This window comes from Fundulus heteroclitus, unplaced genomic scaffold (genome assembly GCF_011125445.2).
Source record: "Fundulus heteroclitus isolate FHET01 unplaced genomic scaffold, MU-UCD_Fhet_4.1 scaffold_46, whole genome shotgun sequence".
Taxonomy (NCBI): domain Eukaryota; kingdom Metazoa; phylum Chordata; class Actinopteri; order Cyprinodontiformes; family Fundulidae; genus Fundulus; species Fundulus heteroclitus.
This window is the reverse complement of record NW_023396879.1, coordinates 460,167-485,429: the sequence shown is the minus strand read 5'-3', so window position 1 is coordinate 485,429 and position 25,263 is coordinate 460,167. Positions and strand designations below refer to the sequence as shown.

The 25,263-nt window shown below is 51.9% G+C and overlaps 1 protein-coding gene across 12 annotated transcripts in view; it reads right to left on the bottom strand.

The window, feature by feature from the left end:
• Positions 1–2,309: 2,309 nt before the first annotated feature.
• Positions 2,310–25,263, bottom strand: part of mast2 (microtubule associated serine/threonine kinase 2) — an 80,307-nt gene continuing 57,353 nt past the window's right edge. For 4 of the 12 annotated variants that reach the window (XM_036131825.1, XM_036131828.1, XM_036131826.1 and 1 more), the window contains 25 exons: positions 23,628–23,706; positions 21,263–21,417; positions 17,744–17,819; positions 17,260–17,469; positions 12,666–12,767; positions 11,353–11,485; positions 11,206–11,273; positions 11,029–11,132; positions 10,753–10,961; positions 9,797–9,935; positions 9,574–9,706; positions 9,322–9,487; positions 9,090–9,191; positions 6,911–7,033; positions 6,728–6,837; positions 6,452–6,606; positions 6,236–6,378; positions 5,949–6,128; positions 5,410–5,646; positions 5,114–5,340; positions 4,897–5,019; positions 4,686–4,822; positions 4,343–4,533; positions 3,724–4,241; positions 2,311–3,599 (listed from right to left, as the gene is read on the bottom strand). In XM_036131825.1, coding sequence (XP_035987718.1) covers positions 2,460–3,599; positions 3,724–4,241; positions 4,343–4,533; positions 4,686–4,822; positions 4,897–5,019; positions 5,114–5,340; positions 5,410–5,646; positions 5,949–6,128; positions 6,236–6,378; positions 6,452–6,606; positions 6,728–6,837; positions 6,911–7,033; positions 9,090–9,191; positions 9,322–9,487; positions 9,574–9,706; positions 9,797–9,935; positions 10,753–10,961; positions 11,029–11,132; positions 11,206–11,273; positions 11,353–11,485; positions 12,666–12,767; positions 17,260–17,469; positions 17,744–17,819; positions 21,263–21,417; positions 23,628–23,706 — 4,960 coding nt within the window. In that variant the 3' untranslated portion in view covers positions 2,311–2,459. Of the gene's footprint in view, positions 3,600–3,723; positions 4,242–4,342; positions 4,534–4,685; positions 4,823–4,896; positions 5,020–5,113; positions 5,341–5,409; positions 5,647–5,948; positions 6,129–6,235; positions 6,379–6,451; positions 6,607–6,727; positions 6,838–6,910; positions 7,034–9,089; positions 9,192–9,321; positions 9,488–9,573; positions 9,707–9,796; positions 9,936–10,752; positions 10,962–11,028; positions 11,133–11,205; positions 11,274–11,352; positions 11,486–12,665; positions 12,768–17,259; positions 17,470–17,743; positions 17,820–21,262; positions 21,418–23,627; positions 23,707–25,263 lie in introns of all 12 variants that reach the window. The other 8 variants (XM_036131819.1, XM_036131822.1, XM_036131824.1 and 5 more) reach the window with 3 other exon arrangements.

The following is a 25,263-nucleotide window of genomic DNA, read 5'->3' as shown; positions in this document are numbered from 1 at the left end:
CTCTGGTCCTCCTCCGGTTCTCCTCTGGTTCTCCTCTGGTTCTCCTCTGGTCCTCCTCTGGTCCTCCTCCGGTTCTCCTCCGGTTCTCCTCCGGTTCTCCTCCGGTTCTCCTCTAGCAGGTTGATTCTGGGCTTGACGTTCTCTAAATTCGTTTGTTCTGCCTGGATCTGGAGATTAGGGTTCTGGTCAGGAGGCCATCTGAACTCCAGGAGAACACCAGGCTCCTTTTTAACATTATTTCTCTGCAGAACCGGGTCGGACTCGCCTCACAACAGAAACTTCTGGGTCGGACCGGGCCGGGTCCAGAGAAACGGGTCAGACGGGTTGATAAAAAAACTTTATTATTGTTGCAGGTAAGATTGACAACAACATGCTTTTTACCACATCAGAAAATAAAAGATATTGCACAGGTTTTACTCTACGGTCCGGCGGTACCGGCGGTACCAGCGGTACCGGCCTCGTCCTCCAGAACCCCCGCAGTGACGGGACCTGGAACTGTTTCGGCCCGGCGGACTCCCCACCTCGTCATTCCCAGAACTTTCCCGTCTGAAACGTCTCAAAGAGTCGGAGGCGAGAGGAAGCTGCTCAGCGACAGGAACACGGAGACGGAACCAGAACCGCTCCAGAACCCTGATGCCGGGCCGCTGCAGGAAAAGAACCGGGAGGGCTGGGTGCATGTGCAGAACCGGCAGCAGGGCCAGAAGACGGGCCCAGGTCACCTCCTGAAGGAACATCTGGACCAAATTCTGCCGGTCCCGGTCCAATCTGGACCGGCAGCGCTGGTTCAGGCTCTCCAGGGTCCATTCTGCTCTGAGAGCGGAAGATCCGAGCCGATCTGCTGGTTCTGGAGTTCTGGTGAAAAATCCTCAGAGCAGCAAACAAACCAAACGGTTCTGATCCGGTTAACAGATTTAACTCATTCTGGTCTCTGTCTGCAGCCGTAGAGAAAATAAAGTTCTGATCGGACCCAACATCCTGCTGCGGCCCGGCCCGCCTCCGGTTCCGTCTCTGAGCAGCGGCACGACTTCACACACAGACAGGCAGAATAATCTAGAGCTGTTCTCAACCCGCCGACGGTCCGAGCCCAGACAGAACCGGTCTGGGCTCAGGAACGTGGCGGGACCAGAACCGGCCCGCAGGGGGCGCTGTGATGGTGACCAGAACCCCCTGGAAGAGACGAAGAACATGTAAACATAGGACAGTCAGAGATGGACCTCTGCTTTCCGGATCAAAGGCAAACCAACTGCATTAAAACGACACCAGAACCGCCGCCGGGTCCAAACGAGATCCGATTGATCGGACCCTAAAACACACACAGAGGCTATAAAACACAGCTTTGAATAGTCTTCTACAGAGAGACAGCCATGCACTGGCGCTGGCCCACACCCACCCGGACCCGGACGGAACCGGAACCAGACGGAACCGGACCCAGACGGAACCGGACACAGAAAGCAAAGTGTGGTAACTTCACAGGATCCGAGGCAGAAACAGCAGCTTGGTCCAACAGAACCTGCGTCCGGGGCTGGAATCTAACGACGGCGCCAGGATCCGATCCGACGGTTCCTCCTGAGTCGGATCTCACCACAGATTACAGAACCAGTGACGGTTCTGATGAACCTCCTGTCACCTGGCAGGAAATGTTCCTTTGAACCCAAACAAACCAGCACCAAACCTCGGCCCCCTGGTGGCCGTCACGTGTAATGCAGCTTCTCTTAATCTGCCGCAGACTAACTTTAAATAATTTCACAACATTCTATTACTCTATAGATTTTTTTAAAGTCATTTTTATCTCTTCTGTGAGTTTTATAACCAAAGTAAAACAGATTTATCGGCAGGATCAATGAGATCAGAGCGACCAAAATAAACGTTTCAGTAAATTTATATATATATAATATGAAATATTACGACTCTTTCTCTAATTCATGAAAACACTGAAACGAAGAGCGGCTGGTTCTGAGGCTGGTTCTGAGGCTGGTTCTGAGGCTGGTTCTGAGGCGGTGCTGGACGGCTGATCTGGACCCTACGTTAGGAGTTCTGGGCCCTGATTGGAGCTTCAGAACTCAGAGGTTTGGGTCGAAGCTGCAAATCTGTTAGATGTTCAGCAGCGACACGATGATATAAACCGGTTCTGAATATATAAACCGGACTACAAGACCCGTTAGGGACCGGGTCAGGACCGGTCCCTAACGGGTCGGTGTAGAGTCACAGAGCAGGATGGTTCCAGGACCGGCGGGTCGTTTAGATCTGCAGCCCCTCACACGGGTCGGCTTGGCTAAAAGCGACCCGTGTTCAGTGTTCTGACCCAGTGTTTGGGTCAGAACACTGAACACGGGTCGGTTTGGCTAAAAGCGGGTCAGAACACTGAAGTAACACAGGAAGATAAAAACAGTCCCAACGGAGCTCAGTCTGATAAAAGTACCGGATCAGCGCAGCTCGGAGCGCGGCGGCCGGTTCTGGCGCTACGTCTTCCTGCTGGAGGCTCTGCCGAGCAGCGGGGGGGCCGGCGGGGTGCTGGCGGTCGCTGGGGGGGGGTCGGACCTCCCCGGGGCGGCGGGGTCTGATTCTGGGCCGGACGTGGCGGGCCCTGAAGCGGGCCGCTCCGATGCGTCCCTGCAGGACTGGGCCGCTGCAGAGTCTCTCTGGGCGGGGGGTCTGGTGGTCTTGGGTCTGCTGGGGGCCGGGTGGGGGGGCCGGGGGGCCGCAGGCTTCTGCTCCTTTGCGGTTCTGTCAGAAGACGTGGCGAGCTTGACTGGACCCAGGACGCTCTTTGCTACCGTAGCAAGCTGGGACACCACCCGGTCCATGCCGGTCTCAGCGGGCGGCGGCGGGGGGGTGGGTGGGGGGGGCGGGGCGCTCTGACCCGCGGCGGCGGCACACAGCCTCCGGTTGTCGGCCTCCTTCTTCTCCTTAGGGATGCCGGGGGAGGAGCAGGAGGAGCGGGGGGGCTCCGTGGTTCTACAGTCGGGGGAACCGGCAGCAGGGGGCGCTGTGGGCTTCTGCTGGCTCTTACTGGATGGACCCTGGGGGTCTTGTTGGGGGGGCGGCTTGCTGACAGAGCTGAAGGCGCTGCCGGGGGTGGAGAAGGGGAGGGGGGCCTGGCCGGGTTCTGCAGCCCCCTCTGCAGACGAGGCAGCACTCCTGTCTCCTCCTGCGGGGGAGGGGCCGCTCTGGGGGGGCCTCTGCTCCGGGAGGGAGGGGGGCGCCCTGCCGGTCGGGGGCGGCGCCGTGTGGCTGAAGGTTGCGTGGGGGGTGCAGGGGGCGAGGAAAAGGGAGGGCAGGGTGCCGCCCGGGCCGGTCCTCACCGAGGTGGGCCTCAGCAGGGGGGGAGGGGTGAAGGTGGCCGGCCTGCGTCCGTCCTGGCTGTCCTCAGAGCCTTCGTCCGTCTCGTCCTCGGAGGAGTCCACCTCGTGGATGGCGTCCTGCTTCTGCAGCGACTCCCGCCGCTCCGCTCGGTCCTGCCGGATGGCCGACAGCTTGTCCTTCAGCTTGCTCTTCAGACCGAGGGCGCCGGTCACCGGGCCGAGGGCGCCGTCCCCTTCCTGCCGACCCAGTTTCCTGGACGAGGAGACGTGCTTGTGCAGCCCCTCGCCGGCCGACTCCTGGGGGGCAGGGAGACAAAAACAGGGAAACCGTCACCAAAACGCGAAGATATCAGGTAGAGAACCCTTTCCCACCTTTCCTCCCACCAGAACCACAGGCAGAGCTTGAATGGGAAGCTTTTACCTGAAGGCTCTGCAGGCTCGGCTCCCGTTGCAGAATCTCCTTCTTGAACTCTGAATGGGAGATGTCCAGGCTGTGCTTCCGGCTTCCTGCCGCCGCCGCCGCTCCCCCCATGGCGGCGGGAGACGAAGGGGAGCTGGAGAGTGAAGCGGCGAGTTTCTCAGCCGACTGCACCCTCTTCAGCAGCGGGGAGCGCGGCGTCTCGGCGCTCTTGGGCCTGGAGATCTGTCTGACCAGCGGGGGGGAGGAGTGGAGCTTCACGGGGAAGGACTGCCCCATGGCGTGGTTGGGGAGCGGAGACGGGGAGCGCTGGGGGGAGCTGCTCTGGGGGGTGGGGGAAGGCGTGCGGGCCAGGGGGGAGAGGGGGATGTTGCCTGCGGACTTGCGGCGGGGGGAGCGGTACTGGCGCTGCAGCTTGGGGGCGAGGCCGTGGAGGGAGCTGGGCCGGATGTGACCGGAGCTCGCCGGGGAGTTGGGGACGCTGGAGCTGGGGGAGCTGCTCTGAGACGAGTTCCCTCCAACTGGGGGAGGAAGAGACTCAACGGGTCACTTTTACTCAACCACAACATCTGAAGCTGAAAACTTTGCTTTGTTTCTACCCAACATGGGGGGTGTCTCTCACCTGAGTGGGCGGAGTCTGGCGTGGACCTGTAGCCCTGCGTGGGGCTGCGGGGCGACAGGTTGTGGGTGGGGGAGCCGGGGCCGCTCTCCCCCGATGAGAGCGAGCGGTTGAGCGAGGAGAGGCTGCGGCTGGTGTGGAGCAGCGACGCCTGCTTGGTGATCTTCCTGAAGAGAGACGTCCTCTTCTTGCTGCTGCAGGAGAGACGCAGCCCATCGGTTCCATCGTCATTCACATAAACCCTGGCCTGCTGCCGCGGTTAGCTACAAGCTAACGACGGTGGAGGAACTCATGCTGCTCATCTACCACCACCAGCGTTCAGTAAACCACCTGTCCTCTCTCTTACCTGTCCTGTCCCTCCTTGTTCTTCGTTTTCTTGACGCGCCTCGCCATCTTGGACTTGTGGCTCGTCTTGCGGGCGGGGCCGACTTTGATGGACGTGTTTTCGAATGGCGTGGCACAGATGGACACCTTGGCTCCGCTCTGAGGGGCGACACAGCACGGTGTGAGCGGCCCTGACTCCATTCCAGCATGATGGCGTCTGGCCGTGTCCTCACCTTCAGTACCAGCTCCACCACCTCCGTGTGAACCAGACCGTGGACCGGCTCGCCGTTCACGTGCGTGATCAGGTCGCCCTCCCTGAGCCCCGCCTCCTGCGCCGGGCCGCCCTCCTCCACGTGCTGAGGAGGAGACGGAAAGCAGAGGCTGTTACTGCAACGGGTGAAAACCTGCAACCTGACCCAGACGCGCTGGTACCGGAGTCCCGCCACTCACCCAGACCATGTGATGCACGGTGTAGATGTCGGTGTCGCCCATGTAGACCCGGATGGCCCTCAGCGTGAAGCCGTACTTCTTTCCCGCTCGGTGGATGACGATGGCCGGCTTGACGTTGGTCACGGCCGGAGACAGGTCGCGGCTGGGAGACGAGTCCCGGGACGAGGGATTGGAGGACAGGGAGTGAGGCGACATGGGGCTGGCCAATGGGGACGCTCCGTGATGGTCTGCAAACAGACAGGAATGAGTGTGCTGCGGGGAACGGTTCTGGTTCTGGAGCGGGGAACCGCACGGACCTCCGGGGATCACCAGCGACAGCGTGTTGGCCGAGGCCGACTTGATGACCTTGGTGAACGGCCGGGAGCTGGAGCTCGCCGCGTGTTTGTCCGCGTCTCCGGACAGGAGGCGATGGCGGGCCCTGCGGGCCGCCAGGTCGCTGATGGCCTTCGGCGTGGACGGCGAGCCGGCGTCTGCGGTGGGTCTGGTCGCCCCGCCGCCGTTGGCTCGTTCACCAACATCCCCGGAGCTCCCCGCTGGAGAGTCAGAGAAGTTTTTATCAGTAAATCTGGCTCTGATAGGCCGCAGCTGCCCGTCTCTGACCAATCAGAAACACCGTAGAGCTCCACAGGAAGTCTCCCTGCACCGCTCTCCTCAGAAAAGACTTACTCAGGGTTTATCAATCATTTCTTTATTCTATAAACTTTAATTTCTGCTTTCAGACCCTGCAGCTGACTGGGCTCTCAAACTACACGTCAGCCCAGACTCCAGGGACCCATGGGGCCGGCCTGGCCTGCTCATGCGCCCCCTGGTGGGCTGAGAGGTGCGGTGCACGTACGTGTGAGGGTGGCCTTGCTCTGCTGGCTGCAGGTGGAGGTGGGCGTGGTGGGCGACTCGTCCAGCTTCAGCTCCCGCTCCACCGGCAGCTCCGGGATGGTGAGCGGCAGCTCGTCGGAGCGCGGGCCCCTCGCCGCCGTGGGACCCAGCAGGCTGGGACTTTTCCTGCTGCCGGCGCCCCCTGGTGGGTCAACAGAGAGAGCGGCTTATTCTCCACAGGAAGGTTCTGACTGTGTTTTAACCGGTTGGTTCTGCTGAACCCAGATCAGTGAGCCGACCCGGCCTCACCTGGACCCGCCTCCTCCTCCGTGGAGATGGCGAAGCGCGGCATCTCGATGATGGCGGAGCAGCAGCGCCTCCTGACCGTCAGAGGAGGGCTGGAGTCGCTCTCCGTGTGGGAGGACTCCGAGACGGACAGACGCTTCCTGAGGCTGGAAGGACAGGACGCATCAGCACCACCAGAACCATCAGCAGAACCAGAACCAGAACCCGGCAACGACTCACATCTCTGGAGACCCGGCCAGCCAGGTCCGGTCCCGGGACTTGAGTCCGCTCAGGCTGTCGATGCGATCTCCTCCCTCCTCGCTGAGGCTGCGCTTGGTGGGTGGAGGCGTCCGCTTCTCCTCGTGCAGAGACAGGCGCTCCATGCTGCTGTACACCTGCAGACACACCGGTTCCTGACCCGTCACTACACACTCGGCACCAGAACCTCGCGGCCTTCGGGAGGTTCTGGTGCACAGACACACAGATCCAGGAGGTTCTGATCGGGAGCGTCGGTACCTTGTTAAAGCGAGGCGAGCAGGAGGAGAACTGCCGCAGCTCCACGTGTTCATCGTCGTTGGTGTCGTCTTCCTCCTCTGAATCCACGTGGTGGTACCGGTCCGAACGAGCTGGCAAACACACACAGGCAGCGTCAGAACCGGGCCTCACACAGAGGCAGCCGGGGAAGCAGGGGGAACGTACTGTCGAAGTAACTGGTGTCGTCCTCAGACTCCAGCTGAGGGATGAACTCGGCCTTCTGCCTCAGCAGCCCGGTCCAGTCCAGCTCCGTGAAGAACGGGTTCTGCTTCACCTCGAAGGCTCCACCTGAGCGCCGGAACGGGAAGAAGAGACAAGACGAGTCGGACCGTGGCTGAGCGCAGAAAACGATCAGAAACAGTACGGGTCTGTGTGTCAGCAGAACCCCCCAAACTGGGCTCAAACCCAGTCTAGGGGGTTCAAACCCAGTCTAGGGGGTTCAAAACCCAGTCTAGGGGGTTCAAACCCAGTCTAGGGGGTTCGAAACCCAGTCTAGGGGGCTCAAACCCAGTCTAGGGGGTTCAAACCCAGTCTAGGGGGTTCAAAACCCAGTCTAGGGGGTTCAAACCCAGTCTAGGGGGTTCGAAACCCAGTCTAGGGGGTTCGAAACCCAGTCTAGGGGGCTCAAACCCAGTCTAGGGGGCTCAAACCCAGTCTAGGGGGTTCAAACCCAGTCTAGGGGGTTCAAAACCCAGTCTAGGGGGTTCAAACCCAGTCTAGGGGGTTCGAAACCCAGTCTAGGGGGCTCAAACCCAGTCTAGGGGGTTCAAACCCAGTCTAGGGGGTTCAAAACCCAGACAGGTGGGTTCAAACTCAGTCTGGGGGGTTCAAACCCAGTCTAGGGGGTTCAAACCCAGTCTGGGGGGCTCAAAACCCAGTCAGGAGGGTTCAAACCGAGTCTAGAGGGTTCAAACCCAGTCTAGGGGGCTCAAACCCAGTCTAGGGGGCTCAAAACCCAGTCAGGAGGGTTCAAACCGAGTCTAGAGGGTTCAAACCCAGTCTAGGGGGCTCAAACCCAGTCTAGGGGGCTCAAACCCAGTCTGGGGGGTTCAAACCCCAGTCAGGAGGGTTCAAACCCAGTCTAGGGGGTTCAAAACCCAGTCAGGAGGGTTCAAACCAGTCTAGGGGGTTCAAACCCAGTCTGGAGGGTTCAAACTCAGTCTAGGGGGTTCAAACTCAGTCTAGGGGGTTCAAAACCCAGTCTAGGGGGTTCAAACCCAGTCTAAGAGGTTCAAAACCCAGTCAGGAGGGTTCAAACCCAGTCTGGGGGGCTCAAACTCAGTCTAGGGGGTTCAAACCCAGTCTAGGGGGTTCAAACTCAGTCTGGGGGGCTCAAACCCAGTCTAGGGGGTTCAAACCCAGTCTAGGGTGTTCAAAACCCAGTCTAGGGGGTTCAAAACCCAGTCAGGAGGGTTCAAACCCAGTCTGGGGGGTTCAAACCCAGTCTGGGGGGCTCAAACTCAGTCTAGGGGGTTCAAACTCAGTCTAGGGGGTTCAAACCCAGTCTAGGGGGTTCAAACTCAGTCTGGGGGGCTCAAACCCAGTCTAGGGGGTTCAAACCCAGTCTAGGGGGTTCAAACCCCAGTCAGGAGGGTTCAAACCCAGTCTAGGGGGTTCAAAACCCAGTCAGGAGGGTTCAAACCAGTCTAGGGGGTTCAAACCCAGTCTGGAGGGTTCAAACTCAGTCTAGGGGGTTCAAACTCAGTCTAGGGGGTTCAAAACCCAGTCTAGGGGGTTCAAAACCCAGTCAGGAGGGTTCAAACCCAGTCTAGGGGGTTCAAACTCAGTCTGGGGGGCTCAACCCCAGTCTAGGGGGTTCAAACCCAGTCTAGGGGTTCAAAACCCAGTCTAGGGGGTTCAAAACCCCGTCAGGAGGGTTCAAACCCAGTCTGGGGGGCTCAAACTCAGTCTAGGGGGTTCAAACTCAGTCTGGGGGGCTCAAACTCAGTCTAGGGGGTTCAAACCCAGTCTAGGGGGTTCAAACTCAGTCTGGGGGGCTCAAACCCAGTCTAGGGGGTTCAAACCCAGTCTAGGGGTTCAAAACCCAGTCAGGAGGGTTCAAACCCAGTCTAGGGGGTTCAAACCCAGTCTGGGGGGCTCAAACTCAGTCTAGGGGGTTCAAACCCAGTCTAGGGGGTTCAAACTCAGTCTGGGGGGCTCAAAATCAGTCTAGGGGGTTCAAACCCAGTCTAGGGGGTTCAAACTCAGTCTGGGGGGCTCAAACCCAGTCTAGGGGGTTCAAACCCAGTCTGGAGGGTTCTGTTAGATTCAGCAAATTAATACAAGCCAGAAGTTTTCAGAGAAGCTCTAAAGTACGTCCACCGAGGCCCAGCGGGTCTGGTACCTGTCCCGAGCCGCTCCAGCGGGTTCTGTCGGAGCAGCTGGGAGATGAGGTCCTGTGCGTCCTGAGGCAGCGCCTCGTCGCCCTCCGGCCACACGATCTCGTCTGGGAGGAGAGCAAACAGGAAGCATGTCAGAGGACAACTACAACTCCAGAACCTCCAGGTCCACCATAACATGCAGCCCTGAGCAGAATAACGACCGGATCAGAACCGCCGGGTGCTGGTCCAACTCACCGCTGATGACCTGACCGAACAGCTCCTCCGGCGTGTCTCCGAAGAAGGGGGCGCAGCCCACCAGGAACTCGTACAGGATGACGCCCATGGCCCACCAGTCCACAGGCTTCCCGTAGCCCTGCCGCAGGATCACCTCCGGGGCGATGTACTCCGGAGTGCCGCACACCTGCAGACGAGAGGAGGAACCGCCGCTCAACGGTGGGTGGAGTCCAGCCCGAACAGAACCGGAGCTGGACCCGGGTGAGGAGCTACCTGCTTGTCCAGGAACTCTCTGGTGTCCTTCTCTATGTGGCCCTCGTACAGGTTGGTGGTCAGACTCATCAGGCCGATCTTGGAGAGGCCAAAGTCCGTCAGCTTGACGTGCCCCAGGGAGGTGATGAGGAGACTGCGCAGGAGACAGAGAGGAGAAGGTCACACCAGGAGCCGCCGCGGCCCGGCCTCCCAGGAGCCATGCGGGGGGGGGGGGGAGCATTACTTGTCGGGTTTGAGGTCCCGGTGCACGATGCCGTAGTTGTGGAGGTACTCCAGGGCCAGGACGGTCTCAGCGAAGTACAGGCGGGCCATGTCGACGGGCAGAGCGCCGATGTTCTTCAGCAGCGTGGCGCAGTCTCCACCTGCGGAGCAGAGCGCAGTCAGCAGGGCGGCCATGATGGCGGCCATGATGGAGGCCATGATGGAGGCCATGATGGCGGCCATGATGGCGGCCATGATGGCGGCCATGATGGAGGCCATGATGGAGGCCATGATGGAGGCCAAGATGGCGGCCATGATGGAGGCCAAGATGGCGGCCATGATGGAGGCCAAGATGGAGGCCAAGATGGCCGCCATGATAGCGGCCATGATGGAGGCCATGATGGAGGCTATGATGGAGGCCGCGATGGCGGCCATGATAGCGGCCATGATGGAGGCCGCGATGGCCGCCCCTCACTACGGCGACCCGCTTTCATGTGGGGCAGGGAGCCCCGGGTACCGCGCTGGGTCAGAACGTTTTTTTACAGAACCATCAGGTCCATTTTCTACAGAACCATTCTGAAATCTGCTGGGAGTGAACGTGTGTCTCTAAACACTCCGAAATTGAGCTTGGCCATGGATGGTGGTAAGATCCAAAAGGTTCTGAATATTTCACCGGGTCAGAACCATCATCACTCTCTATATGGAACATTCTGGGTAGAAATCTGAGAAATATCCTGAAAGTAAAACATTGTAGATTTGGGGAAAGTTTTCTGTGACCCTGTTAACCTTTGAATGATGGTTCTGACAAAAAGGACCGCCGAGATAAGGAGGACCAAACAGGACCGGGTTTAGAACTTCTTTAATGACAGACTTGATATTAATGTAAAGACGTTTTGAATGAGCCCAGGTTCTGGTGGTAAAATGTTGAAACCTGGTTCTGATTCTGTGATCAGAACCAGGTGGTGGTGGTTTCCGTACCCTCCACGTACTCCATCACCATGCACAGGTGCCTCCTGGTCTCAAAGGAGCAGAACATGGAGACAACAAACGGGTTCTCAGCAAATGTCAGGATGTCCCGCTCCACGAAGGCCTGCTGGATCTGGTTCCGAAGGATCAGGTTCTGCTTGTTGATCTTCTTCATGGCGAACCTCTGCCTGGTTTCCTTGTGACGCACAAGATACACAGCCCTGCACAGACGGGAGACACGTGAGTCCGCAGCAGAAGCCCGGCCGACCCAAACGGACGGTACCGTACCCGTAAGCCCCGTTACTGATGAGCTTGATGGTCTCGAAGTCCTCCTCTCGAGGAGCCCTGGCTTTGGTCTGCGGGGGGGCTGCAGGGACCGTGGTACTTTGGCTCTGAAAGGAATCAGCGAGAGGTGAGCACCAGAACCCGACCCAACAATCAAGCGTGTTCTGACGGCAGACCCACATCGACTGAGTCGTCGGTCTCGGGGGTCTCGGGGTTCCCGCTGTCGTAGCTGCTCAGCTGGGTCATTTCTGGGGAGAGACGGTGTTAGAGCAGCAGGCTGGGAGAACCGTTCAGAACCTCCTGAGCGGAGCAAAGTTCTGGTTTTACCCTCCAGCGGGTCGCGGGTCAGGCCCAGCTGGCTGATGATGTACCGCGGGATGTCGGACTTGATGCCCTGGCCCTCTTTGGCGTGGCCTTCAGCGGCCTCCAGCAGGTGGTAGAACTCCTCTGGATCGAACTCCTGCAGGACGGAGAGGAAGGAGGTCTGTTTTAGCATTTCTCACCTTCTGGACCAGATTCTCTGTGTTTCTCCTGCGTCTGAAGGAAGAACTAAAGAACTAAACCAGGTCATCTGTCACACATGCAGAATGAGACGGAGGTTTTTCCCTCTGCGGCTGTTTATCGTGTAACTTTAGGGGAAAAACTGAACTCATGTCCTCCTGATGGGAAACGATGCACCACAGCTGAAAAACTCTGCATTATCGCCCTGTAGTTCTAACTCTGAAGCTCTGTTGCGCCCCCCTGTGGCCAGGGACATTAATGCAGACGGAGCTGTTCCAATGTGTCACTAGCTACGTTTACATGGACAAAAGTAATCTGAGTAAACGGCTGATCGGAGTAAAAAAGCCAATCAGAATACGATGATCGGATTAAACTCAGTTGAAATGAAATTATAATCTAAATGAGACGGGCGCTTTATGCCGACTGATAATCTGATCCGATATAAACGCTTGTCAGGCTCAAGTTATTCCAAATGTGGCAAACTGACCCGTCAGAACCGGGCATCTGTGTCCGACATAAACGTGACGTATTTCCACAGAAACACGTAGGAAGCAAAACTGTCGGGGCTCCGGATACAATCTTTCTGTTCTAAAAAATAAAAGAGCTCATAAGTGTTTTATTAATTAACGATTCAACCATAATTAGAACTGAGAATTAGTTCAGTCTGGGCGCTCAGAGGACAAACTAACTTATATAAAACTGTTTTGTTTACTATTTCGTGTAGTTTAGCAAAGACTGAAGATCTTCTTCTTCTGTGTTTTTTTAGGGGAGTTTTTAGCAAAGTTTTGTAAACGTAGCTAGTGAGATTCCTCCAGGTGTGATTATTTAGCACCAGAGCAAACATTAACCTGACCGTCTCACCTCATGAGGGATCGGTGCATGTTTGCTGCAGAGGTTCTAAACACTCGTTAGGAACCATTTAACCGGCAGAACCTCACAGAACTCCAGCCACCAACATGCTGACATATCCCTGGCCTCCATATCTGCCTAATTTGCAGTGGATTCACAGGCGGCGCGCTATGATTCAGCTGATTATTGATCTACAGGCGCTCTACAAGCAGAAAACACTCGTTTGCTCTTCATGGAGGAGAGTTTGACATTAAAGATGTCTGCCAGATCGGCTCTGATCCGTTTCCTACCAGACACTCCAGGAGTCGAGCCGGCCGGGCGATGATGATCATCAGCTTCTTCACCAGTTGTGTGACGAAGGTCACCTCTTCGCTCTCTGAGCGCTCGTGAGCCTGAAAACAAAAACAGAAGCAGTTCAGCAGGATTTGCCTTTTTCTAAGAGACGAGAATAAAAACCCGACGTTTTAGAGTTCCTTCACAGACTTGTTATCTGTCAAAGGTGCGTAGCCAACTTATTTGACTTCTTTAAATTTATACCTCAGTAGCTCTCTCTGGCTGCATACAAAGTTTTTATGAAACATCACATCCTGCTGGTGTATTAGTTGTTATTTTGGTGTTTTATGCTTTGTTTATTAGTAAATAAAGCCTTTTTTGTTTATTTACGATTTAACAGTACTTAACAGAAGTACGTACTGCGGATGCGCCGCAAGGGTTAAACAAGGAAGCGGCTAACGGCTATTAGCATCTCTCAGAGAAACAATGCAGAAAGGTCCAAAATCCAGAGAAAAAAAAAGGAAAAAAATATGATTCCAAGAGGTAAAAGCCTGGAGTGTCTCTGGAAATCCAGTCTGAATGTTGGTGTTCACTGAAGCTGACAGTAAACCTGCCGAGGCTCAGATGTGACGCAGAGTTGACTGATGAGAGTAAATGTTCTGATCTGAGGCTCTTAAAGTTGCTGTAGATCGTTTATTTAATTAATAACGTTGGTCTTCATCACGCTGAGTTGCTGCTTTACTGCGAGGTGTTGCAGAGAGTCAGGCTCAGTCTGACATTATTTATAATTGATTTATTAATTAAGCAAACCAGTATTATGGTATTTCTGTGATACTGCCACTAGATGGCGCCACGTCTGTTTATATATGTTCAACGCGCCGGTGCTAAAGCTGTTTATCCACAAAAAGGACCATAAACATTATCAGCATGGACTCTTGGTCTATTTAACCTTATTTTATAATGATCAAACGGTTTTTGGTGTTTTTTATAAGCATATAATTCGGCTCTATACCTTTAAATCAAGGTTGTTTAGAGTTTCCCTTAAATGTTAATGTTCAGTTAAACTTTGCTAGATGAAGTTTGTAGTTAACTTCTCTTGATTTCTTTGTATTTGTTCTTGTTCAGCATTTTGAATCGTCTCGTTACTGAAATCTGCCACCAGTAAAGCTGGAGAAGCCTTCTGGCTGCTGATGGTGCAGACGCACCTCCTCCTGCCTCGTCCTTCACATGAAGCGTTCTGAGGACACGCGGCGGCAGCAGAGAGCCGATCCGACTCAGGGTGACCTCCATCTAGCCGGTCGGCATCCACCGTGAAACGCCTGTCAGCTCTGAGACGGAGCAATTTACCCAGAGCTGCAGGAGCACCAGGAGCCGAGGCGGACCCCCGGAGAGACGGCGAGGACGGCGGGTAATTACATCCCGCCTGCCGTGAAACATCAAGGCTTTCATCGGGCCTCCTGCGCGTCGGCACAGCACCAGAGACGAGGCGGCTGTTTGTAAACTAACCTGAACGACTCTCTGCTGCTCGTCAGGCAGAACCGGGGCCCACGGGGCCCATAACGCCGGCCCTGAATTATTTATGAGTGAAATGAAACCTGGAGGGGACGGGAGTGTTTATGTACTGTGTTAGAGCGAGCGTGACGGCAGAGCGTGGACCGCTGAGGACGTCTGCTGAGACGCAGGACATCTTAGCAGACGTCCTGCGTCTCAGCAGACCCACATAGAGGATCTGGGTGTTAGTCTGATGGATCAGGGGCTGCAGGCTGAAGGAAGCCTGTTAGGATCCATGCTGACCTCCAGGAGGTTCTACTGGACCCCAGCAGAGCTCTGCAGGTGGTTCCTGGTTCTGTAATTAAGGAACCGGTTCATCCCTCTGGCGGCGCTACGAGGCTGACGGAAATTAAACTAAAATTAAAATGGCAACGAAACGAAAAACAGAAAATAAAACACTATTTGGCCTTTTTTTCACAAAGGCAGAAAGTAAAGAAACTATTTCAGTAAATCTGAAACGTCTCCTGACTGCTTCCAGCGTGTTTTATTATAATAACTGAAGGAAAAATAAGGATTATTAAAACTGGAGCTGGGCAATAAAACAATATTTATGTCCATTATGTCCATTTATGCCTTTACTCAGTTAAATCTGTTACACACAGAACTGCAGAAGGTCAGTACACTGCAAAAACGGAACTAAAAATAAGTAAAATTTTCTTAAAATGAGGGAATCTGTCCTTGATCTTGAGCAGGTAAATAAGATGATTTGCCAATGGAATAAGATTTTTGCACTTAAAATAGGAACAATTCATCTCCATCATCATATTTCAAGTGCAGGATGTCTAATTATCTTATTTTAGGAGTAAAAATGCTCGTTCCATTGGCAGATAATATTATTTACCTTCTTTAAATCTAGGACAAAAATATTCATTTTAATAACATTTTAGTAAGTAACATTTTACTTATTTTTTGGGTCAGTTTTTGCAGTGTATCTGGCTATTATTGTTTTATTTCTTTACTTACCGCCCAAAGCTTCAGGAAGCTGTTTTTAAATTAACTGTAATTAGTTCCTGATCACGTTTTACCTCGTTAACCACCAGGAGCTCGTTAACAATCGCTTGATGAATAACCATTTCTGAACTTATAGCATCAGCTTTAGTTGAAATCCTTAGTTTTAGATAGTTTTAGTTCTATAATTTAGTTTTTTAGTCGTTTCTGTTGAGCAGCGGATTCACTGTCAGACGGACGCCGCTGAAGACCTGATGGAGTCTGACGGCGTCTCCGCCGGATGAAGAGAGGACGGAGCGCAAAGGGTGAAGGACGGATAAAAGAGGAGGAGAGGTGAGTCGGCCTCCTGCCAGGTATGTAATGAGGTCATGACACGGGGAGGAAGAGGAGCGATGAAGGAGCGGATAAACCGGACCAAACAGAAAGGAGGGAGAGGAGATGATGCAGATGATGCAGAATTCAGGCTGTGAACAGAAAGCTGCAGCAGACGATGAGACTTTGACTAGGACTAACCCAACCTGAGGAGAAGCAGGGAATCACTGCAGAAACCTGTGCAGAAGTCTTCAGTCGCTTCATATCAGGGCGTTTGGCCCCGCATGACCAGACAGAGCAACACATCAGGTCCTCAGACCTGATCAGGAGAAAACTAATAAAAACAACTCAACTGTAAACTGCACCTCCTCCCAGCAGTGGGTCAACACCTTCCACTCGCTGCTCCTCACCACCCCCTGCAGCACCTCCTCCTCCTCCTCCTCCTCCTCCTCCTCCTCCAGCCTCCTCTGCCACGACGTGTGGGACATGGTTCCAGGTCAGAAAACATCCAGGGTCTCCATCCACGCTGCGGCGGCGCCGGCTCGGTCCGGATGAACCCAAACAGGCGGGAAACACAAAGCCTAACGGCGGCAGGCTGGTGATGTCATCATGCTGGCTGGTGATGTCATCATGCTGGCTGGTGATGTCATCATGCAGGCCGCACTGCAGCGCCAACCCAGACAGATGTGCTCGCCTCCACTTTCTCACACTGTCCAAAAGCATTCGCACAGGCTTCCTCCTCCTCGCCGAGTCCGGACCCTTCAGCCAATCACAGCGAGAGGGACCCCCAGAGGCCCCGCCCACTCCCAAACATCCTCTCCCCCCTCCCGCCTGACGGGGAGAGCCATCCGTCAGCCTGCAGCGATCGCTGGAGTGTGAAATTAAAATCAGGACCGTGTGTGTGTGTGTGTGTTTGTTTATGTGTGTTTGTGAGTCCCAGTGTAACTGGGGGTCACTGGGGGCCCCTGGGGGCCGTGATGGCGTCCAGACAGAGCTAATAGAGATGTCACCACCAGACCCGCTCCGAAAACGTCGGGAACAACGAGGCAGCTGCTGGGTGAGTGGACCGCAGGTGACATCACGCGGCGCCGCTGAGCTAACGAGGCGCCGCTGAGCTAACGAGGCGGCGATGAGCTAACGAGGCGGCGATGAGCTAACGAGGCGGTGCGTCACGCCGTGAGTTGATCCACAGTAAACGGAGCGAGACCGGGACGGTCCAGTTCTACGGTTCTGATGTTTATGTCCTCCTGTCATTGGACTCATTTTGGGGGAAAAAAGCCCAAAACTAAAACTGATTTAATTAACGACCTTCCTCCGTGGTTTAAAATGCATCAATTAGCATCAAACCTCCACACTTAATTCCTGTCCTTCAACATAATTCAACAAAGTTAGCGTTAATAAATGTGGTATTATTTCTATTTTAATTAACGTGTTTTTCAATAATTTACTGCAGCTTCAGTTTATTAAACCACAATTATCCCCATGAGCTTAAATGAGTTAAACAACACTTAAATTAGAAAGCACATCTTGTGGACCCTGTCTATGCCAGAAGTTATTTTATTATCAGTTTTATTTAAATGTTTTAATTTATATCACTTTAAATATACAAATGTTTTTATATTTTATTTCTCCATGTATTTGGTTGAGTTAATACACTTTTTAATGCTATATTTGTCTGAAGTGTTTTGCACCAATCAGAGGAGCTGACAGGAAATGGATGAAGGTTCTGCTGAGGAATGGAAGGGAACCCTGGAGGTTCCTGAGGAGAGACAGAACCTTCTTCGTTTCTATCAGACTCACGTCCTGCAGCAGCTTCTCCAGGCTCTCCTGCAGCTCGTAGAAGTATCTGGAGGTGATGAGGTCCTCCCTGCTTTTGTCCAGGCAGTCCCTGGACAGCTCGATCAGCTGGTGGTAGATGAAGCTCAGGACCCCGTCGGCCAGCGGGCGGACCTTCTCTGGGGCCGAGGAGGCGAGCAGCTCGGCCAGACGCTCCTCCATCTGAGCCGTCGCCTGAGGAGGGGAGGGGGGGGGGAGGAGACGGGTTTAATTATTAGGAAGCAGGAATCCCACCAAAAATAACCACATTCAAACCTGAAGAAGGTAATTTAGCTGTTAATGCTAATCTATTCGTCCCTCATCTGCATCATCTCTTCCTTTTTAGATCAGAAGTGAAGAACGCGTCTTAAACGCAGCAGATTTAAAGAACTTCCTCTCCATTTAGACCTTTATTACAAGCTAGCAGCGTTTTCTCTGCATGCGGGAGAAGAACGGGAGGAGTACGAACCTTAGGGAAGCGCTCCTTGTACACATGGTTCATCATCATGATCTCATGGTCGAAGGAGACCGGCGAGCGTCCAGGGCTGAAAGAGAACAGAAGGAGGTGAGCTGCAGAACTTTAGGCCGCCATGTTGGACAGGTCGCTGCGTTACTTCATGGCGCCGCAATAAGAGCAGCCATATTTATAAAAAGCTGCACCGATTAAAACAAGACCAGCTTTAGTCTGAGGGACTGTGGCTCAGAGAACTTCACTGATGAAAGAACATCAGAATTGTTCTGAAGGTTCTGCTCTGTGGATCTCCAGCAGGCAGCAGATTTATGGGTCTAGGTTTCCTCTGTGACAAAGCTTCTAGTCAGAGTGGCTCATGTTACTCTGAGCTACCTCTATAGTTATGCTGCTATAGGCTTAGGCTGCTGGAGGACATCAGGGTCTATTTCTCTCACTCTGCTGATTTCTCCTACTGCTCTCCAGTTTTGCATTGTTTCTTGTTATTTCAGCTTTTAACTTTTGTTCTCTGTCATTTTTCTCTTCATAGAAGGTACACCTGGTCTGGTGTTCTGTTAGCTGTGACATCATCAGGGGAGGCAGATCCTTTAGCTATCACCATCTACCACAGAAAGTACTCCTGGGTCAATGTGAGCTTCTGAGCTTTCTGTGTCTCTGCTCTGTCTTCTCTAACATAGAAAGTACTCCTGGGTCAATGTGAGCTTCTGAGCTTTCTATGTCTCTGCTCTGTCTTCTCTAACATAGAAAGTACTCCTGGGTCAATGTGAGCTTCTGTGCTTTCTGTGTCTCTGCTCTGTCTTCTCTAACATAGAAAGTACTCCTGGGTCAATGTGAGCTTCTGAGCTTTCTGTGTCTCTGCTCTGTCTTCTCTAAGCCCCAGTGGGTGGAGGCAGATGAGCGTTCACACTGAGCCTGGTTCTGGTTCTGCTGGAGGTTCTCCTCCCTGTTAAAGGGGAGTTTTCCTCTCCACTGTCGCTTCATGCATGCTCAGTATGAGGGATTGCTGCAAAGCCATCAACAATGCAGACGACTGTCCACTGTGGCTCTACGCTCTTTCAGGAGGAGTGAATGCTGCTTGGAGAGACTTGATGCAACCTGCTGGGTTTCCTTAGAGAGGAAACTTTCTCACCAACCTGGAGGATCTGATGGAAGCTGACTTTGGAATTTCTGTTTATGTTTCTATTAGTCCAAGAACCGCTGCGACATTCAACTGGTTTTGAAAATCTAGATCCCAGAAAATATTCTGCATGAAAATGTGACATCATGTCAGGTTCATCAGAACATAAAACCTCTGAGCAACCAAACAAAAGAAAGTTTCAGATAAAATCTGAGCCACAATAAAACCCGTTTTTGCCTTAGTGCCGCTACTTAAAGGTCAGATATCTATAGAATATCTGCTGCCTGAATACGAACAGTTAAAAATCGAAATAAAGAGAAATTAGGTGATTTTATGCTTCAGGATGAGTCCCCCCCCCCCCCCCCCCCCCACACACACACAGATCATGTGACCTGGAGCGATGAGGTAATGCTGTAAGTCATCCATCAGCGGCTCAGACTCCAATTACCTGCTTAACGAGATGCTGGCAGAGAACGTCATGCAGTTTGTCATCCTATCAGCAGGTAACTCTTTGTTTTCATGTATCAGAATAACCAAAAACAACCCATAAAACCAAATAAAATATAATATTAAACTCAATAGAATAATGAAACCAATAAAATGAATGAATGAATTAAAACAAAAACATTTAATAGAATTTTAGGCAAAAATTAAATAATAAACAAAACTTAAAGAAATAATCAAATAGAATAGAATAGAAATACCTTTATTGACCCACAGCTACACACTAGATTAAGTAATTAAATAAAACGGCTAATTTAAATTTATGTTCTAAAGAAAAAGAGAAGGAAAACTGCCCAATTATCACCTGATAATATTCAGGTGAAAAACATACATTACATTAAAAAAAGAAACGCATTAAGTTAAATAGAGGAAAGACAGCAGCCGATTTACAAGAATATGATGCAAATAACAAAATCCAATCATTGATAATTGCACGAAATAATGACTAGTGCAAAAAAGAACTATAAATTAATGCAATAAATAAAACACTACAATATCATGAATAAAAGATAGAAACAATAAAATATAGTGTACCATTAATGTTTCTGTGGATTAATTTTGGCTATAAAATAAACAAATAACTTGTTTCATTTAATAATAATAATAATAATAATAATAATAATAATAATAATAATAGCTGCTAACGATCTGGGGGCTAGTATTACACAAAGGTTGCTGGTTCAATACTGTCTGTCACTATGGGTCCCTGTGGCCCCATCAGTGAGGCGGCTCGCTGAGGGACGGCTTAAACGCAGACACCCCCCCCCCCTCCTCCTCTCTCTCCCCAGAGAGGGAGAGATTTCTACTCCAGGCAGTGTTTGGATGTTTCTCCGATCCATGCAGGAGCTGCTGGACCCGAGCCGGATCAGAACCAAGCGGATTCTGAGGAGACAAAGGAGCTCCTCATGTCTGCCAGGCAGGAAAAGCAATCAAACCCAGAGCTGCTGGATGGATTCAGCGGCGTTGTCGTTACGTCTGTTAATTCCTCCTCATGTCTGCCGTTCAGCGGCGTTATTAAAATGAGCCGAGCTGATCCGTCTTTAGACAAAATAATGAATAAATTATTCATTTTTAAAGACTCGTTACAAGACGGCCGTGTTTCTGCAGCAAAAAGGTTTTTATTCCAACGTGGAGCCGGCGGCCCGGTTCTACCTGCGGCAGGAAGACCAACATGGTGTCGGTTTATTCATGGAGGCGGCGCTGCAGCGACCTGATTGGTGGAGGCGGTAATTGAAGTAAATCAGAGGGAGGGGGGGGGTGACTGTGATGCTTCACTGAGCGTGACAGGAAGCTGAGAGGAAGAGGAGGAGGAGGAGGAAAAGGAGGAGAACCTTCAGCAGAACCAGGGCCTCCTGGACGCGGTTCTTCGGTTCTTTTATCGGTCTCTTTCTGAACGTTCTCCGTTTCCCTTCCAGAGACTCAGGAGCTGCTGCTGCACCAGAACCTCCATCTGGACCCGGATCAGATCAGGTTCTGGAGGACAGGATCAGCTCGGACCTCTCTGCTCCCTTTAACGGGCCGGAGGCAGAACATGAGGACTAAAGCCCTGGAGTCCGGCTCGGTCCAGAACTTTAAAGCAGCCTCCAGGCAGGAGGTTCTGTTACGGTTCCCTCCAACACTCACAGCTAACAACAGGAAAAGTCCGACATGGGCCACACCGGTTCTGGTTCTGTCCCGAGATCCAGCAGAAGCCACGTCAGCGCTTCTGGTCCAAAGTGGGGGAACCGCCACAGAATGACGTTCAGGAGTTCTGGAAGCGTCGGACCGGACTAACGGAACCGGACTGGGCCCGACTGCAGGTCCGGTCCAGAACTTTAGCTGAAGCTCACAGAGCCACCAGAGGAGGGCAGCAGAACGGTGCCGGTTCTGGCCGGGCCGGGCCGGGTGGGCGGGCCTACCTGAGGCTGCGGGAGCGCGGTCTCATGGCGGGGGAGCGGCGGCCGTCGTCGTCGGTAACGCTCTCGGAGCTGAAGTGCTTGGTGAGGAAGTGCAGCTCGTCTGGCGTGGGCTGGAAGGGCAGCTGGTGGAGCTTCTCCTGAGATGAACAGGAGGACTGTGAGAGGAGGAGCACAGAGGAGCACAGATTACAACCAGCAGCTGCTGCAGCCCGGGGGGTGGGGGGGGGCGCACGGCGGGGCCCGCGCCTTTTAGAACCACAGAAGAAGAAGCCAGGGCGGTCACCGGCTAACGAACGCGTCCTTCGCTCCGGGCTGCGGCTCCAGCAGGAGAGCCCAGATCAGAGCTAAAAACACGAGAACGTGAAAATGCTGCTTAGACCGGGTCAGAACCAGCAGAACCAGCTATCTACCAAACCGAGACCAGAACCGGCCCAGAAAACCCAGAGGGTGAGACTCAGAGAGGTCCAGATTAAAGGAAACAGACCAGCAGAACTTTAGGCTGCAAAAAGAGCAAAACCCAGTTACACCGGCATAAAAGCAGAAAGAACCGACGTGAGATCGGACCGGAACCAGAACAAATCAAGTCTAACAAGTCTAACAGGACCGGGACGGAACCGGAGAGACGGTACCAGGGCTGCTGGACCATCACACACGGGTCACCTGGGGAAGTCCGGTTCCCACCCGGCCTGTTAGAGATCAGAGAACCCGCTCCAGCTGGAGAACCTTTAAAGAACCTCCCACCCTCTCTGCAGTTCAGTAGCAGGAACCAGAGAACGTCCTGCAGCTGTTAACGGTTCCAGGACAGGAAAAGGAACCGGTTAGCTGGATAAAATAGTTTAACAATAAACCTCATCTGGACCCGTATTTACAAAGCAGCGCTGACTAAAAGCTCTTAGTGGAGTTATTTTAGGACAAATCTTTAACCTCGTTAATATAAAAGTTATTCTAGGTGAAATAATGCTGATTAGACATAAAACGATGATATTTCCTTACTGATGAGTTAACGACTGTTTGGTGTTTTCTGTCCACTACAGCAGACATTATTTCATAAACGTTTAAGGCTGCTTTGCTACACTCATGATCAGGGTTCCCACAACCTACTGCCAGGATTAACACGTGTTCTGGAGGGAACCCTGATGATTATCTAATATTTTTACTATTATTTAATTACGTTACTAGAGCCGCCTTTAACCTGACGGGCCTCTGAAACTAATTTCCCTTTACAGCCGGGAGTCAGACTCATTTCTACGTGGGGCCACTTTGGCATCATGGAGTCATTTAAAGGGCCGGCTGCTCCTGATAGATGATACTTTAGATTTTCATTTCAGTTCACAGAGAAGTATAAAAAATGCACAGTAACGTAAAAGTAGCACCTTAGGCCCAATTATACAGTTTATCTGCATAAAAAGTTGATATTGGTGTGAGCTAAACTTTAAACTCATCATTCTGCATCACTTCTTCTCTTTCTGGGTTGTTTTAATGTGTTGTGGGAAAAGCTGACATCTAGTGGCAGGATGCTGTTACTACACTGTTAAAATAATCAACATTCACTAGAGGAGGCTCAGTTTTAGCCACTTTATGCACTTTAAAATGATTTATGTCTCTACTTTATGACATGATGTGCCTTTTTGGCTGTTAAGGGCCGGATAAACGGCCTTGATGGGCCGGATTCGGCCCGCAGGCCTCTGGTTTGACACATGTGCTCTAATAACCTTATCTTATCTAAATATTATAATTGTCTGATTGTTAAAGACGTTTTTGTGCTCATTTCCTCAGGTGGTGGATCAGCCAATCAGCTCTCTCTGTTCAGGTGGTGGATCAGCCAATCAGCTGAGCCTCACTAAAAGTCCTCCTCTCCTAACGTTATCACTCCAGCAGCTCTCGAGGCCTGAGATGCTTTGTGAATAACTTTTATCTCACTGAGGTAAAATTCTAGGACAAGTCTTATAATTAGAGAAATTCTCAGATCCTAAAATAGCGCCGCTAAGAGCTGCTTTTAGTCTTAAGGTTGTGAAAACGTGGCCTGGGCTTCAGAGAACTGAGGAGCTAATCCAGCCGTTTCAGGTTCCCCCAGGATGATCCTGGCGGAACGTTGAGCCGTAACAGCTGGAAGCGTGAGGAACGTTGCCTGATGTGCAGCTTGAAGGAGGGCCGCAGCACGTTAGCCGGTACCGTAGCGCACCAAGCTAATGACGGCTAGCGTTAGCTCGTGTTGATCCAGGCGTTTTCTACAGACTTGACTGACCGCTTTATGTCGCCATCAACCATCGAGCCGCTTCAGATAAACGACCGACACCTTCAGGCACGATGAACAGGGAACATAAATGAAATGAAAAAGCAGAGGAGAGGAAACGGAGAGACTTACCGAGACAGTGGAGCTGGGGGTGTTGGTGCCGTACCCGGAGGAGGGCAGCGAGGCCAGAGACCAGCGTCTGCCATCAGTCCTGGAAGCAACATCAACCAGACAGTCAGGATCAGAAACAGCATTCACTGCGTCACAGAAAGCAGAAACAGGTGGGGGCAGGGCAGTCAGAGGGGCAGACGCTTCCTCTGAGGCTCTGCAGACACGGAGAGGTCCATCCAGCCCTCACACACCCGCTGGCCTCCATGTTTCCTAACGTTCCTGTCATGGAAACCCTCCACTAAGAGCCGAGCACTGGCCGGTCTGACGGGTTCTGCAGAACCTCTGCAGAACCTCTACAGAACCTCTGCAGGAGGTTTTTAGGGAGCTTTGTGTTGCAGAGAGAACAGAAACCTGGTTCTTTAGGCATCAGACCCAGAAACACCTGCAGGTCTGGATAGGAGGCGGGAACATCACTACCCGATCCGTACCATCAGCTCATTTGCGCGTGCGCGAACAGAATAACTTCCGGTCGGAAATATTTTGTTTTTCTTACTTTTTTATTCTTTTGTATTTTTTCGAGGCAGGGGTTTCTTTTTGTATATCTTTGTATTTGCAGCAATATTGCATATTCTAAAAAATAAACAACAGAAATACATAAAAAAATACATTGTTTTTTGTTTTTTTAATAGCAAAAATGTTTCCCAGTTGTGGTTAGGGAAATAAAAATATATAAACCATTTCTTAAAGTACATAAACCCCCAGCTATAAACACATATAGGAGTATAGAATCATATTTCATTTTGAAGTTTTTTGAAGTTTTTTTATCATTTATTTGATTTGTCTATGTATGTATTTTGTGCTTAATACATTTATTTTAATAAGATATGCCTTCGCTTTGTGTGTGTTCTTTGTTCTATTCCCTGTTCGTTTTTGTAAAAAAAATAAATAAAAATAATGCGGCTACTATAATGACGAGGTCTTCTCTAGTTTATGATGTGTCCACCAGAGGGCGCCAATTTCTCAATCGATTATTTTAACTTTCTAATAAAATAAATGTTTAGAACAAGATTATTTGTATAAACGAAATTTACCGTATAATTAAGGATGAAATATTTTTTCCAGTCCTGTTTGAACAAGGAATAAAACTAACAGAGTGCATTCAGACAATACAGATAAACATTATGCAATGATATCTTCCCGGACTTCTGAGCATATCCAATGATGACATCAAGCAATACAATGGAGAGAATGTAAAACGCATCAATTTCTTCCAGAAAAGTCTTCCATATTTTATTTACAACATAGTTTAGCATTTTTTAATGATTTAAAGTATAGAAATAAGTATTTTCAGAGCCATAATTACATTATTTTATTTAGGAAACCCGGAAGTTATTCTGTTTGCGCAGATGAGCTGATGGTACGGATCGGGTAGTGACAGGAACATCAGCTCTGACCCACTTCCTGTCATCCAGCCAGGATGGTCACCTGATGGGTCACCTGATGGGTCACAGAGACACAACCATGCAGGACGGAGCCGGTTCATTCAGCAGCCCTGTTTCTGGACGGTGGGAGGGAGCCGGAGTACCCAGAGAGGACCCAGCCATGCACAGGGAGAACGTGCAGACAGAGCCCAGGCTGGGATTTGAACCCGGGACCC